The following is a 16735-nucleotide window of genomic DNA, read 5'->3' as shown; positions in this document are numbered from 1 at the left end:
GGGCTACAATATTCATTTTTTTCTTTAGATATATAAACGATAACTACAATTATTCGTTACATCACAAATAAGTAAATTAATTGTTTGGTTTGTGGCCTGCTGATTAAATGGCCCGAGAAGACTTAAAAAGATGAAAAGAATGCGTTTTGTAAATTATTTTCGGACTGAGAATGAAAAAAAATTAATTCAGACCAGTTGCGAGCGGCAAACACGCCTCTACCAAACCTCACGTTTCGTCCGTGAATTAAAACCGGTGAAGAATTGCACCAATCAGAACCCTCTGTTTTCCAAACAAGTGCTAGAATTGGCTTAAATAGTTTGAGGGGCGGGTTCCTTGTTAAGAAAAAAATCAAACAGGAAGCTGCCTCCATCTGAAGTTGTCAGTGGAAGATATTGTGCTTTTCTTCGTGTGAGCCGAAACAAAACATTAACAACGTATATCTTTTCTCTGCTTCAATTTTTTTAACAAGTTGATGGTGTCCATGACCCGTTTCAATTCGCCGCAGCGAACTTGGGGAGCCGGACAATGCTAGCTAGTTAGCCGAGAGTTGTTGCTAGCTAGCTAAGGAAGTGGAGCTAGCTAGCCGCGATAGCTTATTGGAGGTTACTTCAGTTTCGCGCATTTCCAGTCCGTTCAACGACCCCTCTTTACTGTTCAACAATTCCGTTTTCCTGGGCGGAAAGACAGTATAGAGACTCTATATTGCTAACCATTGTGAATTACTACATCTGGATAAACCCGGCTCCGATATGAAGAGTTAACATTGTTTGTTTGAGGCGCTTGGTTTTTGCAAACCCTGTTCTTTTGTTTTGACAAAGAAAGGATCCGAGTTTTTTTTTTCCTTCAAATCACAGTCACCTTGTGGGATACTTTCCTTTCTGTTTTGGAGATGGCTCCACATAAGCATGGGTCTTCTGGTGGAAGTCACGTTGGATCGGGTTCAGTGGGTTATGGTTCTGGGGGGAAAGCCAATGGTGGGGTGTACCAGTCCTCTGTTGCAATGGCTGCAGCCAAGAAGCCCAGTATGGAAATGATTCAAGCCGACCACGAACTGTTCTTACAGGCTTTCGAGAGTAAGTTGCTGTCGGCAAGTTATTGCTTCAGTAACTTTAATGTTACATTTTAAATGCGAGGGTTAGTTTTGAGATAATGCTGAAGGGGTCAAATGAAGGTTTGCACAGTTCCATTAGCAGATCATTTTAACGCTGCAGTTGGACAACTTTCCCGACCGTTGACTTGTGATAGATGAGTCAGCTCTTTGTTAATGCTACAAACTAGATTTCAGCTGTCGGTGTTCAGGTCTAAACCTGACAGACAGTATAATGTCTCTTCAGACTGAACTGTCGAAGAGGTGACAGTCATAGATACAACGCCTTGAAGCTGAATGGTGTTGGATCGTGTGCATCTTTTTCAAAATGGTTTCACAGAATGCCACATAGATCATAGACAGAATGTCACATAGATAATAGACATTATCATAGACCGAGCTTGCAATATCGGTAAACTTTTTGGAACTGACAAATCGATCTGTATATCGATTAAAACTGAATTGTACTGTTATGTAGCTACTATTCAACCACGTGCTTATTTGCCTCCTTAAAATGGAATGTGCGACTTATTCTGATGTCGTCTATAGTTTGCGTCTGGCATAGACCCATTTAAGAAAAAATTCTATGCAACAGATCTTTACCACTTTTAAAAGTTTCGTTTTCACAATGTCATTTTTGATAGCATAATTTTACAACATATACCGTCTTTCAGGTCATGTACTTGCATGTTGGCCACATTCCAAGCCTACTGCTTAAATTCTAAGAAAATGCTAACTGTTTAAATGCACATTGGAACTTGGATTTAGAAAAGTTGGTTCTCTGTGTAATGTCAAACAATTTACTGTTGTGACTTGATATACATTACAGAACCAACCCAAATCTACAGATTCCTTCGCACCAGGAACTTAATAGCTGTAAGTGTTTTTTCCTTGAATAGTCACATGGCAGCCTGACCTTTTTAATATCACAGGAAATATTTCTGTGCTTATCACTGCGTTACAATAGAATTGTAACAATTTGTTTTGTTCTCTTGCCTCTTTCAGCCTATATTCTTGCACAGGACACTCACCTACATGTCCCACAGAAACTCACGAAATAATGCCAAAAGGTAAATTGAGTTCAATTCAGATCTTCATTGTCACATAAAAGGAAAATGGAATCATAGCTAGGATGTATACAGTTATTCAGTTGTAGAGTCATATGTGCAAAAGTGCAGAGTACAAGCAAAACATATTTGATCATAGACAGTGACGTATCGACATCACTGTCTATGATCAAATATTTTTTGTCCATGATGAATTTTACATAACGTTTCAGTTTGTTCTAATGGAAATTTTAAATCTCTCGTAGTTGAACTTTCCTGGCAAGCTCTGTCCCATTTTGAGTCAGTGGGAAAATTGGATTGCTATGTAACTACTATTTTTTATTATTGATATGTAGCACCTCATTTTCTGGGCACCTCAGTTTTCTGTTGTTGATATATAAGCGTGAGACTTTTTTTGGGGGGGGGGGGGATTTATGTTTCCAAAACACAATAAAAGACCTCAATAGTAGGTATATTGCTGTTGAGTATGGGCTTGTATCTGTGTTTCTGAATACCAATATGCAGACAAATTGGTCACATAAACCAGAAGACTTATTGTTTGAGGATTATCATGTAGTTGGACATAAACAGGAAAACAGTGAAATGTAATTCATCCCAAGGGGTTTGTGAAATTCAAGAGAAAGTATCAACTGTTGCACTAGGTGGAGACTGTGAAATGGGTTAAAACTGAGATAGGACACTTGTCAGTTAAGCTGTTTTGCATATAGAAACTGCACAGCCATAGAGAGATTTCACTGATACGTGTGCTACCCGCCTAGGTATCTGCCTCTGCCTTAATGCTGTGATAGAATTTTTTCATTAGACCCAGGTATTTTTAATTGCCACTTTATCATTAGTAGCTTTATTTGTTCTTAACAGAGACTTGAGATGGAAATGTTAACAAATTAACCAGTCAAGGTTAATCCCTCATCTAATGTTCAAGTGCTTCTTTGCGTCTCTGCCGTGCTAGGAGCCTGTTTAGTTTCAGTTTCAGCCATGCTAATGCATGCTTTAGTGACTTGAAACACTTGGGGAGAATTGAGGTGAAATAGTTCCACATGACACTGGCTACAGAGCCCTTTGTAAATACTATGTCCAGGAATGTTAATTGGCTTAATATAAGGAGTGGATGTTTTAAAGGATAAAATATTGCTAATACTGGTGACCTGCATGATTATCACTCTCAGACACTGAAATTGGGGTGTTCTTTTCTATACAATTAGTTGAGCACTCTTAGAACAAATGTATAATTATTCCACATATTTTCTTAATGTACCATGAATGAAGCCAGAGGTGTTTTAAATCCATTTTCAAAGTGTTCCTAAAACATGTGAAGGGTGAACTGCACAACAGCTTAATTTTATAAGCTACATTCTCAGTCACTCCTCTGTAAATGAACCCGTAGCACTGTATGTGCTCACCACTGCCCTTCAGCTGTGTGAGGAATTCCTTTCAGTTTCTTCTTGCTGCAAGGCACCCAGTTAACATCCTATGCAGCAAACCCAATGCATAGGGCTCAGATTTTCCACATTATCAGTGAGGTTGTGTATACACAAATTAAGTCTTTCAGCATGCACATTTAACCATTCCATTGAGTTTACTGCATTCGGCATATCAAAAGGGGTTTCGATCAAGTGAATGAGTCATACCACAGACCTCATTCTTGGAAGACCTAAGCTAGTACATACACCTGACATTTTGAGAGTTGGTGACTGCCTGAGGCATATTTTAAGATGATAAATTTTCAAGTCGGCAGGTTGAGGCTTTTCAGTCAAAAGAACTTTGTCAGCATTGGGAAGCAGTCCAGACTACCAGTCAGTGATATTACAAATCCTCTATTTGAAACAAGGAACTGATCAACTCATTTTGAGGAGGGTTTTTATTTTTTTGTCAATGGAAACCCCTCCCTGTTGTGTATCAGTTTCCCTGAAGGTTGATGTTGGAAAGTTGTCTGCTCATGGCCACTAACCCAGCCCTGTATCCTTGTCTCCAGGAAAACTGCCAAGGTTGATGACCTGCTGTTCAGAGTAGAAAAAATGAGGGGCGATCAGGAGACTCGTAGGTAAACCATCAACATGTCCAGACATGTATGACACCCTACGATACGGTTATCTGATTTTAGACTCATTCCTAAACTCTTAATTTTTGCACCTATTCTTTAACAAGGCCCAAATTACACTTGTTCACTTTTTTGTGCTGTGCCGATACATTTACTGTCCCCAATTATAAAGAATTGGTTATGTGACATTAGTCTGCAATTAATGCTTATTCAAGGATCTCCACGTTTAGAGATGTGTCTCTTGTGATGCTAGCCAGTTAATAAAATTCTGCATACACTTCTCTTTGTTTCTGGGGACACCCAATGAACATACCCTTTTGAGCCAATGGTCTACGACAAAGGTTTCCTCTGGGCCCACGATACGGTCTGGTTCTCTATTCTGCCAGTTATTCCACTGATCTAATGAGGAAGTTTTTGTACTTGGCACTATGAGTGGATGTAGTTAACTACCCAGCAGAAGGACTGAAGTTGCAAACCATATGATTACATGGCATACTGAACCAGCAGCCTTGACATGCGGTGAACAGTCCTTCAAATATGACATGGCCCATGCAGTTTAAAGGAGAGGTGCTTAAAATATTGTGTATTTGTTTGTTTTTTGCAGCTTGGCTTCTCATCTTCAGCTTACCTTCACCGGCTTCTTTCATAAAGTTGGTAAGTTGTTGCAGATTTCTATTGGCCATGGTTAAAGATGACTTGATTTTGCTGTGTTTTGTTCACTCGTGTGTGTTAAAGGAGTTCTGCCTCCACCTTTCCTCCCTCATGTCATTACATTTTTCCAGGCAAGCCATCGCAAGACTGTGAGAATGAACAAAACTCTGTGTCTTTGGAAGTTCTGCTGGTCAAAGTCTGCCACAAGAAGAGGAAGGTGTGTGTAGTGTGTTTGTGTGTAACCAATGATGAAAAAATATGGCATACATCAATATATTTCTAGTTTTTCATGAAATGAATGTAATCAATTGAAAATGTACCTTTCGTGCACAAATCCCTTTCCCTGTACAGGATGTGACCTGTCCTGTGAAGCAGGTGCCTGCTGGAAAAAAACAGGTACCTCTGAACCCAGACACCAGCGCTAGTGGCCAGGCCAAACCAGGCTCCTTCCCCTCCCTGCTGGTTCCCAGCAGTGAGTTTGAGCCCAGCAACTCTCACATGGTCAAATCCTACTCACTTCTCTTCAGAGTGTCCAGGCTGGGTACCAGCTGTACTTCCAGCCCAGGAAATGCCCGCATGCAACTCAATGGTCTGGCCAACGGAGAGATGCATCACAACAGAGGTGAGATGCTGAGTCTCTTTTGCATTTTCAAGAGGTTATGCTTCTTTGTTGAGTTGCTGCATCAAATGGGAAGCATTTCAACGCAGTGTGTTTTACTTTGTCAGAGAACCTGTCACTGTTTTGGTATGCATATTTCTGTATGGGTTCACAAGAAAGAAATGCCAGTTTCCTAGCTGTTAGAGACTCGTATGACCACAGAGACTCCGGTTTAATCCTAGCACCAGCCACTCAACTGGATGAGGTCCTGCCTATTGACGTAAAAGATAATCTTCACCACCAATATATACAGGATCCAATGCTTGATTTCTGATTGTCTACTCCTCCTAAAACTCCATATGCAACCTATAACAAAGCCTGGGCCCTGAGGGTAGTTTATGAAGGTGGTTGACTGTTGATGAAATCACATGGAGGTGTGTACGGATACAGGTGACAAAATTTAACCAGAATAAACTCACTCTTTAATGCCTTATGGAGTGTTTTGATACACCTATTGATATAGTCAAGAGGTCCCCATAACATGGAGTCATATTGTCCTTTTCACTAAGCACAATGCATTTTTTGTATGTTAGGTCAGGATTATGCTTTCATAAATTAATCATCTGGCGCTCAGATTACTAGGATGGGAACAGCCAGGTTAATGTTTGGCACATACAAAGCAGAGGAGTGTTTACGCTGCATTATGTCTTTTTTGCTTCAGACGTTACAGAGGAAGCGGCAAACCGGAAGAGGAGGAGCTCATCACTGAGAGAGGAGGGAGAAACCACGTTTGTGGCTCAAATGACTGTCTTTGATAAGAACAGGTGAAACATAGTTCTTAATCTAACTGAAGAAGCCCCCAATTTTCACACAATGGAGTTTTTTTTTGTTATCTCTTGGCAGAAGGGAAAAAAACTATTGTGTGTGTGTTTGCAGACGTTTACAGCTGTTAGATGGAGAGTATGAGGTCTCCATGCAGGAGATGGAGGAATGTCCCATCAGCAAGAACAGAGCAACCTGGGAGACCATCCTGGATGGAAAGGTCTGTATGAGTGGGGCACTCCCTTTCTTGCATTTGTACCTATGGCTAAGCATCCAAAGGACTCAAGGATCAACTTAAGGGGAGATTAACTTAGTGGCCTACTGGCTAATGATTTAATTTTATTATTCAGTAATGCAGGCTGAACTAGGTTTCAGAAATTATGATGTCATGCGTGTCTTGTTGGCCAGGTAAGCTACCATTTGCCGTGAAGTACCAAGAGTTTATCGGGTTTTCTTTCCAACCGATCACTAAACTAGAGGGTTTCACTGACTAGTCAGTCCTCTTTGGTTGAGTTTGAGCTGATAAGCGAAATCAGCTGATGTAGTGATTGGTTGGAAGGAGAACCTGCAGACTCTTGTTATTCTGTGGAATATGGTTGTGTGTGTCTGATGCACACAATGCGATGTTTGCTTTGAGAATGTTGATTGAGAAGTATAGAGAAGGTCCGAAGGAGTTACATTGTGCCTTTGTGGATTTAGAGAAAGCATACAACAGGGTGCTGAGAGAGGAGGTGTGGTATTTGAGGAAGTCGGAAATTACAGAGAAGTATGTAGGAGTGGTGCAGGATACGTATGAGGGAAGTGTGACAATGGTGAGGTGTACAGTTGGAATGACAGATGGGTTCAAGGTGGATGTGGGATTACATCAAGGATCGTCTCTGAGCCCTTTCTTGTTTGCAATGGTGATGGACAGGTTGACGGACAAGATCAGGCAGGAGTCTCCATGGACGATGATGTTTGCAGATGTCATTGATCTGTAGCGAGCGTAGGGTGCAGGTTGAAGAGAACCTGGAGAGGTAGAGGTATGCACTGGAGAGAAGAGGAATGAAAGTCAGTAGGAGCAAGACGGAATACATACGCGTGAATGAGAGGGAGGACAGCGGAATGGTGAGGCTGTAAGGAGTGGAGGTGACACAGGCATATGAGTTTAAATACTTGGGGTCAACTGTCCAAAGTAATGGGGAGGGCAGAAGAGAGGTGAAGAAGAGAGTGCAGGCAGGGTGGAGTGGGTGGAGAAGAGTGTCAGGAGTGATTTGTGACAGAAGGGTACCAGCTAGAGTTAAAGGGAAAGTTTACAAGATGGTTGTGAGACCAGCTATGTTATATGGTTTGGAGACAATGGCACTGACAAAAAGACAGGAGGCGGAGCTGGAGGTCGCAGAGTTGAAGATGCTAAGATTTTAATTGGGAGTGACGAAGAAGGACAGGATTAGAAATGATTATATTAAAGGGACTGCTCAAGTTGGACGGTTTGGAGACAAAGCAAGAGAGGAAAGATTGAGATGGCTTGGACATGTGTGGAGGAGAGATGCTGGGTATATTGGGAGAAGGATGCTGAATATGGAGCTGTCAGGAAAGAGGAAAAGGGGAAGGCCAAAGAGGAGGTTTGTGGATGTGGTGAGAGAGGACATGCAGGTAGGTGGCTGTTGTGACAGAGGAAGATGCAGAAGACAGGAAGAAATGGAAATGGATGATCCGCTGTGGCGACCCCGAACGGGAGCAGCCGAAAGTAGTAGTAGTAGTAGTAGTAGTGTCTGATGCACACATTAGGAGGTCAAGCTAGCATACTGTTACACACTGACTGTTTCTCTTAGTAATTTCTTTACCATCTGTATACCATTCTAATTGTGGAAAGCTCATGTCAGACAGACTTAAGTTCAAGGTGTGGACTATTGACAAGTTTTCTGAAACATGAAATGATGAGGAACCTCTGTCCCCTTTCATACCCCTCTCTGCATAGCGTTTGCCACCGTTTGAGAGTTTCTCACAGGGTCCGACACTGCAGTTCACATTACGTTGGACAGGCGAAGGCTCGGGCCACTCCACTGCCCCTGTGGCCAAACCCCTGGCCACCCGCAACTCTGACACCAGCTCACCTGCTGCTAACAACCAGGACACCCGGCCCAGCTCTGTCAGAGCCACACACACACTAGGTAAGCTAGACATAGGGGGAATTCATTTAGCACCTTCTGTTTATTTGAAAAGTCATGGCATTAGAAGATTGTATCTGACCTAGTTAGCTTGAAGAGATAAACGCTGTTTTCTGTCTTGGTTGAAAATGTTTGTTTGATGCTTGCAATGGTAAGATAAAACACTTGTTTGTCTGAATCTCATTTTGCTCATTCACCCGTCATTTTGTTTGTCAAAGTTATCTAACAATGTTCGCAAAGCAAGACAGGATTGGCTTGTTCAGTCAGCACCAGTATTTTGTACAACGTGAAGGGCCTTAAACCTAAAATCAAAATGTACTGGTTCCATCATTACATTCTGAGCATAACACATTAAATTACATGTTTTTTTGTTGGGTTTTTTTTGTTATTTGATCAATGTATTTTTATGTTGCAGAGAATTCTCAACAGTTTGAAAGCTTGGTATATCTGTCTCTGTTTTTCCTTAATTCAATAATAGTGAAAGAGTCCATCAGTAATCATGTACAGACCAGAAAGGAGCACATCTCAATGGAATCTCGTCAGAAACTACGCATTTTCTACCAGGCGAGTCTCATCTATCGTTTCTCTGGGCATTACAACGTAGGTAACCTTATAATATTATCACCAGCTGAATTTCACTGGTGGATTTTCATATAATGGTTTAAGTATCTCTTTGATCTACCTTTAATTTGAATTCCAATCCCAGAGGAGGGACTTTGTCTTCATTAGTTAATAACTCATGTAGATGTTGTCATGCAGTCTTCTTTCCTATCTAGTCACTGTTGTCATACAACACAACACTAGTGCTGGACCTACATGTCCTGTCCCTCTTGTACAGAGTCTTTTCAACTGTGTGCTTGTTTAAGTACCTGTCTGTTTCCTATCCAGTTTCAGTACAACAACAACACAAGACAGCAGACGGAGGCCAGAGATGACCTTCACTGTCCCTGGTGCACCCTCAATTGTAGGAAGCTCTACAGCCTGCTCAAACACTTGAAACTCTCCCACTCTCGCTTCATTTTCAACTACGTGGTGAGACACAGTTTGTGTGTGTACACGTCATAGTGTAACTGAAATCTGAATCTTGAGTCAATGTTGGCATTTGTAGAGCAAAGATGGGCAGAGTGTGAATGATGTGTTGGAATTTATGAGTCCAGTTTTGAATATGCTTTTGTGTCTACCCCAGCGAACGCACTCATTTTTATTGCTCATTTAATTGTTATCCTCCACCCCTCTGTCTTCTTCCTCCTCTGTGTTTCTGCTCCTCTTGATCAGCCTCACCCTAAAGGGGCGAAGATAGAGGTGTCCATAAACGAGTGTTACGATGGTTCATATGTGGGCAACCCTCAGGACATCCACAACCAGCCAGGCTTTGCTTTTAGCAGGAATGGCCCAGTCAAGAGGACCGCAGTCACTCACATCTTGGTCTGCAGGTAACGTAAATCCTGTGGGCGCAGCATTGGCTCACTACTTTTCAGTCGTTGTGTGGTAAAATCAAAGTAATTGACTGGAATCAACTGGAAAAATACAAAGTACAGAGATGGCTTATGCTGCATATACAGGAATCGTACTGAAAATGTTAGGCGCACATAGTGCATATCACACTTGAATAACTAATTATGGCTTCATAAAATAAAGTTCACAAACTGCTTTAACATCACCTAAAAGCAAACTACATATAAGCTATTATGAACTACAACCAAAGAGTAAAAGAAAACAACAAAGTAAAATCTTAGTTATTTATCACATGAGATTTAGATATATCTAATTTTAGTACTTGGTGAGGACTAGATGTTCAAATGGTTGATGGCTATGTCCTAATATGTAAAACCATAGAATTGAATGTGGGTGTACTTTCCTTTTCTAATCACTGTTGACTAAGTTGCGATTTATGCGATACTAAATTGAAACGGATTGTACCACAATTACTTGTTCTTACACAAAGCTTACTTTGTTACACTTTGCAGCTGTAATTTAGTTTCGGTTGCAAGTCAACTGTGGAACACATTTTTAGCTTGACACAAATAAGCTTACAAAGAACAATGGCAATAACAACATCACAAACCACTGCCTGCTTAAAGAAAAAATCAAACAGAACAAGAGTTTCGAATGTAATTAAGGTTCTATGAATTCTGGATGACCACCAGAGATGATATGTAATACTTGGATATGCATCGCGTGCTTGCGCGGGAGGTCAAGACATAATACCAACAAAGTCACACATGTGACCAGGGTGACGTAAGCAACCTGATAAAGGGTCCTGGCACCCAGCAGTCGTCTCCTACAGAATTTTCTCATTAAGCTTCCGAGTGACCGTGAACTCTGGGGTTCATCCAGAATTCATAGAACCTTAGTTGTATTCATAACTCTTGTTCTATTTCATTCTTGACCACCAGAGACGGTATGTAATAGGCTTGGGCAATTGGATGACTATAACGGCGATTGGCTGAGTCCAATCGGCAGTTGTTTTTTTGGGTGATTTTCTTCTTCTTTTTTTTGCACAATTTATCCTTTTATTTTGCTAATTTAATGGTATGCCTCCTCAAGAATTCAACTCGGTAAATAATGAACCTGTAAAGTGCAATTCAAAGCGTGCATGAATAGGAACTGGCAGTTGGAGTTGGGCCATATGCACGTTCTTGGTACACTGATTTCCAACAAGTCTTTCACAAAACGGGGCAGTGACTGTAGTGACTAAGGGTGTACTCACGCTATGCAGTATGAGGTAAATTGTCATAAATGACGATTTAGCTGTCTTTAGTGGTTGCAATCCGATTGATTGGTGCTGAATAGCAACGTCAATTTATAAACTAGAACAAAAGCTGTATGTGCAGTTGTGCACCCTGATCATTTAATAGCATAGTTATCTTATCCCCATGAAAGATGGGTTCAAGGTAGAGGTGGGATTACATCAAGGATCGGCTCTGAGCCCTTTCTTGTTTGCAATGGTGATGGACAGGTTGACGGACAAGGTCATGCAGGAGTCTCCATGGACGATGATGTAGGCGGATGACATTGTGATCTGTAGCAAGAGTAGGGTGCAGGTTGAGGAGAGCCTGGAGAGGTGGAGGTATGAACTGGAGAGAGGAGGAATGAAAGTCAGTAGGATCAAGACAGAATACCTATGCATGAATGAGAGGGAGGACAGTGGAATGGTGAGGATGCAAGGAGTGGAGGTGACGAAGGCATATGAGTTTAAATACTTGGGGTCAGCTGTCCGAAGTAACAGGGAGTGCAGGAGAGAGGTGAAGAAGAGAGTGCAGGCAGAGTGGAGTGGGTGGAGAAGAGTGTCAGGAGTGATTTGCGACAGAAGATTACCAGCAAGAGTTAAAGGGAAGGTTTACAAGATGGTTGTGAGACCAGCTATGTTATATGGTTTGGAGACAGTGGCACTGATGAAAAGACAGAAGGCGGAGCTGGAGGTGGCAGAGTTGAAGATGTAAAGATTTTCACTGGGAGTGACGAAGAAGGACAGGATTAGGAGCGATTATATTAGAGGGACCGCTCAAGTTGGACGGTTTGGAGACAAAGCAAGAGAGCCATGATTGAGATAGCTTGGACATGTGTGGAGGAGAGATGCTGGGTATATTGGGAGAAGGATGCTGAATATGGAGCTGTCAGGGAAGAGGAAAAGAGGAAGGCCAAAGAGGAGGTTTATGGATGTAGTGAGGGAAGACATGCAGGTGGCTGGTGTGACAGAGGAAGATGCAGAAGACAGGAAAAATGGAAACGGATGATCCGCTGTGGCGACCCCTAACAGGAACAGCCAGAAGTAGTAGTAGTAGTAGTAGTAGTAGTAGTAGATCTTATCCGCACCTGTTTGTTAATTTGGAGGCATCTTTCATCTGATGCCATCGGAACCTCCCCCCCCCCCCCCCCATTGTGTCGGACAGCCATTCAGCCTGTCTTTACAGCTTTTTGGTAATCAAAGTTCTCCAGTTTATTTTTTGTAATTGAAGAAGAGTAGCCTATAGGTGGTAATGTTTCAGTAAAATTAGATTTTCACATTAATGCTCGTGCAAATTGGTATAGTTAGAATCTATTGTTGGCACTACTCGTGTGTAAAGATGGCAAATTTCTTCATTTAGGTCCTTTGGCTTGCTGCCGGTGGCATCAGGTTTAAAACCAAAATAATCCCCAAATAGGGGATTTTGTATTCTTTTTCACAATAAGCTGTTCCATGATTGCATTAGTTGAAAATAGCCGGTATGCGCAGGGGTATATCAGCAATCGCCGATTGTTGGGCTGACGATGACCGGTAGGAAAGTTTTTTTATATCGCCCAATCCTAGTATGTAATACCTGAATGACCCATTCCAACAAGGTAACAAGGAATCTGCATTCACCATGCAGTCGCCATGCTTCAGTTGAGGACCGAGGGAGCAGACAAGACTGCTGTCGTCACAGGATGAGGGGTGGCCACGTTAACTCTGTAGCAGTGGGCAAAGGTACAGGAAGAAGCCCAAGTAGCTGCAGCACAGATGTCACTCAGTGGAACACCCTTCAAGGCAGCCCAAGAAGTGGAGAAACCCCTGGTTGAAAGACATTTCACAGGGAGGACGTGGAGCCCCTAAGCCTGTATGCTTGTCATATACTAGTATCGACAACACAGTTGAGGAGTCTTATGTTTAGACAAGGCACAACTCTTACTGTGCTTTCCATTATGAACAAATAGCGCAACAGACTTACAGAACTCAGCCGACACATCTATGTACTGCCTCAGAGCACCAATAGGAAAAATTAGTCTGAAATTAGGATTAGGAATGTTAAGGATTAATCATTTAATTGCCGTTAAGAATTTAACCGATTAAAAATGTATTAACCAGCAATATGTTTTGTGCACCATTTCTCTGGCGATCGCGTATTAACTTCTATACCACAATAGGGCGTACTTCACCTTTGCAGTTCAGAAAAAGTACTGGTGTAACAAAGGAAGAATCAATCCTGATCACATAGGTTCATCTCATTTCATCATCAGCTGCTTCACCGGGGTCGGGTCGCGGTGACAGCAAGCTAAGTAGGGCACTCCAGACGTCCCTCTCCCCAGCAACACCCTCCAGCTCCTCCTAGGGGATCCCAAGGCGTATGTTCATTTTCTTAAATACAAACCAGTAAGATTTTAAGCTAATTGTGGAGAGGTTCCGAGTATTTTTTATTTTCCTCTTACACAGCACTTAAAGTTTACTTAAAAATTAGGTTTGCTTTGGTCTGCCTTATTTGATTTGGTGGCACCATTTTTTGAACAAGGACAGGCAGACAATTGCAGCCGTTTCAAGAGAGAGCCTTATTGTTTTATTATTCTGTTCATTTAAATTGCTTGTGCGTCATGAATTAATGTTTCACTTAACTAATGTACTGCTAGAATTGTTTAAATAAATTTAAACTGAGGAGAAAACCATGTGTTTTGTATCTTATTAATGATTAATTGATTATTGATTAACATGTACAACTATCGGTTAAGGAAAATGCATGAAATTTGCAACCCAATGATGCAGTTTGTCTGCCCCTGAAAACTGACATATTGATTGGCTGATTGATGTGAAAAACTGAAAGCCTCTTAGAAAGAAATGAGGGGTTGGGCTACATGGTAACCTCAGACCCATCAGAATTCCAACGCAAACAGTCCTGGGCAATAGACGGGCTGAAGCTCGCGAACTCACTTTGCAGATGCAACAGCAAGGAGAAAGGCTGTCTTACTGGACAGCCATCTGAAGTCAGCCTGTTCCAGGGGCTCAAACAGTGGGGAACATAATGTTTCTAGGACAATAGGCAAATCTCATGAAGGCACCCGTACAACCTGTGGGGGCCGCAACTGGAGAGCACCTTTCAGAAAACAGCTCACCAGAAGATGTGACTCTGCAGTTTGATTGTCCACCAAAACATGTCGAGCCAAGACGGCAGCAACATACACCTTAATTGTAGAGACTGAGAGCCCCTTATCCAGCAACATTTGCAAATATTTGAGCAATATATGCACAGAGCAATGCTCTTGTGTCCAAGTGTTGATCCTTGAACCAACTGGAAAAGAGTTTCCATCTGTTGCCATACAGCACCCTAGTTGAGGATGCTCGAGCATTAAGTATGGTCTGGACCACAGCCTGATCGCAAGAACTCAGTAGCGAGCCTGGTTCTTCAGGGGCCAAGCATGCAGCTGAAGGCAATCCGGGTGAGGATATCAAATGCACACACCCACAATTGTGACAGAACTGTGACAGACTGTCTTGGAGGAGAGGCCAAGGCACTCTGTTGAAAAGCCGATGGATCACAGGAAACCATATCCTCCCCAGCCAGTATGGAGCCACCAGCAGCACTGTGTGGTTGCATCTGTCTACTCTGTGGAAGTTTGAGTAGTGGAAGCGGAGGGAAGGCATAAAGGAACCAGTCTGGCCAGGGATGTGTCAGTGCATCCTGCCCCAATGAACTAGTTGGTTCAGAGGGGGAGAACCACATTGGACAGTATGTCCGTTTCTGAAGAACACGGGTTGAATTCCGCTCTGTCGAACCTCTCCCAGATCATCCTAACCACCATCGGGTTCAGTCTCCACTTGCCTGGAGGGGGATTTTATCGGGAAAGCATGTCTGCGGCCTTGTTCTGCACACCTGGCAATGACACTCCCATTGCATTGCCCTGAGACTTGCAAGGCAAGGTGAGGCCCACTGAAGGTGTCTATGAGCCTCCTGCTGGGACTGACTGGATTTGGTGTCCCCCTGATGGTTCACATGATAAACTGTTGAAGTTTTGTCTGAACAAGGACACATTTTCCTTCTGATAAAGGAAGAAAATGTCTGAGGGCTAAGTGTACTGCATGCAGTAAATTTATGTGTTGGACCTTCTATTGAGGACTCTGGGTCCCCCTGACTGCCCCGTGGTTCCACACAGCCCCGGGAGGGAAGTGAGCCCAAGGGAACAGCGTGGCACAGATAAGCCTTGTTTCTCCAGGATTCTAGAGACCAAGGGCACTGGCTTGAGACCATCCTGCTTTTGGTGCTTCCTAGTCTCAAGGCCCAGACCTTTGATCCAGATCTGCAAGGGGCACAGTGAAATTAGCACTAGAGTAATGGTGATGGATAAATCGCGTTTTCATCGTCATCGCAATATGAATATGCACATTATGAATATGCGCAGTAAATACATCGCAAAAGACTGCCAGAAATGTGATGACTAAGAACTCATTTTATTTACAAGCGCCATGCATTCACTCTCAGCATGCGAACATTTGACCTATCAGATGTACACATGTAGCTGGTTGCATCAGCAGAGCTTAAGTTCGATCTTTACCTAGTTCCAACGTATCAGCACTATGTTTGAGTTTACAAACAACTAAAAGTTATACCATTGCACCAAATCGCATGTGTTCAACGTAGACTTAAGTTATATCTTAAAACTTAATGTAACACTTAAGTAGGATCAACATCTGCTGTAAAAAAAAAAACACTAACATGGCTTTTCGGTTTGAGCAAGTGGAAAACGTGCTGCAAAATGAAGAAAATGAAGGACGACACAGTTTGTGTAGGCAATGAGCTCTGTGCGACAGATTAAATCTGCTGGACCTGTACAACGACATTGATTCATATTCACATTTCACAGATTTCAGCACACAGAAATTCAGCGAATAACGGACCTTCTTTCCATTGACTTAAAGCATGACGTGGACAGGAATGGAAATAATAAATACACACAAGAAAAGTGTATTAATGATCTTTGGTCCAATCGAATGACAGAGCCCTACATAATCTTCACTGTACACTGCTTGGATTAAGGCTTTTAACTAAAACGCAATGTCTACAGACAGCCTACTTCCCCTGAGAAAACATCGTGTGTGGACTACCTAATATGTACACACTTCAATATTTGTTAATTTATCGCAAGTCATATCATCATCGCATATTAAAAAATGTTACTGCACATTGCAGATTTTCCTCATATTGTACAGGCATCCTAGAGGGATGACTTCCGTTGCCGCTGTCAATTTGCCCAGCAACTGGAGGAATAGGCTGCATGTTAGCCTTGTGCTTCTCTGAAAATGAAACATGAGGCTGAGAATGTCATCCACCCTCTGGGGAGAGGGAGAGGCCCCTCATTAACACTGAATCGAGGGCAACGCCAATGAACACAACTCACTGACTGGGAACTAAAGAACTCTGCAAAATTCATAGTGAGCCCCAGCTGGGTCATATGGGCCAAAAGAGTTGTTGTGTTGCAAATTGCCTGCTCCTGGGTCGAAGCACATATCAACCAATCGTCCAAGTAAAAAAGAATCAGCATGCCCCTGGCCCACAGAAGAGAAAGTGCTGCCGCAGTGTCAAGTCAATTTTATTTGT

The 16735-nt window shown here is 42.4% G+C and overlaps 1 protein-coding gene across 1 annotated transcript in view; it reads left to right on the top strand.

Moving 5' to 3' along the window:
- Positions 1-757: 757 nt before the first annotated feature.
- The window catches only part of suz12a (SUZ12 polycomb repressive complex 2 subunit a), a 29857-nt gene continuing 13879 nt past the window's right edge, over positions 758-16735 (top strand). The window contains exons 1-13 of the mRNA XM_056287727.1: positions 758-1074; positions 1918-1964; positions 2094-2158; positions 4128-4196; positions 4798-4847; positions 4976-5061; positions 5196-5466; positions 6164-6266; positions 6379-6484; positions 8225-8417; positions 8893-8978; positions 9303-9446; positions 9690-9847. Of these exons, the coding sequence (XP_056143702.1) occupies positions 891-1074; positions 1918-1964; positions 2094-2158; positions 4128-4196; positions 4798-4847; positions 4976-5061; positions 5196-5466; positions 6164-6266; positions 6379-6484; positions 8225-8417; positions 8893-8978; positions 9303-9446; positions 9690-9847 (1562 nt within the window). The 5' untranslated portion in view covers positions 758-890. The remainder of the gene's footprint in view (positions 1075-1917; positions 1965-2093; positions 2159-4127; positions 4197-4797; positions 4848-4975; positions 5062-5195; positions 5467-6163; positions 6267-6378; positions 6485-8224; positions 8418-8892; positions 8979-9302; positions 9447-9689; positions 9848-16735) is intronic.

The sequence above is a fragment of the Lampris incognitus genome, chromosome 10 (assembly GCF_029633865.1).
Source record: "Lampris incognitus isolate fLamInc1 chromosome 10, fLamInc1.hap2, whole genome shotgun sequence".
Taxonomy (NCBI): Eukaryota; Metazoa; Chordata; class Actinopteri; order Lampriformes; family Lampridae; genus Lampris; species Lampris incognitus.
This window is presented reverse-complemented; position numbering and strand designations above follow the sequence as displayed.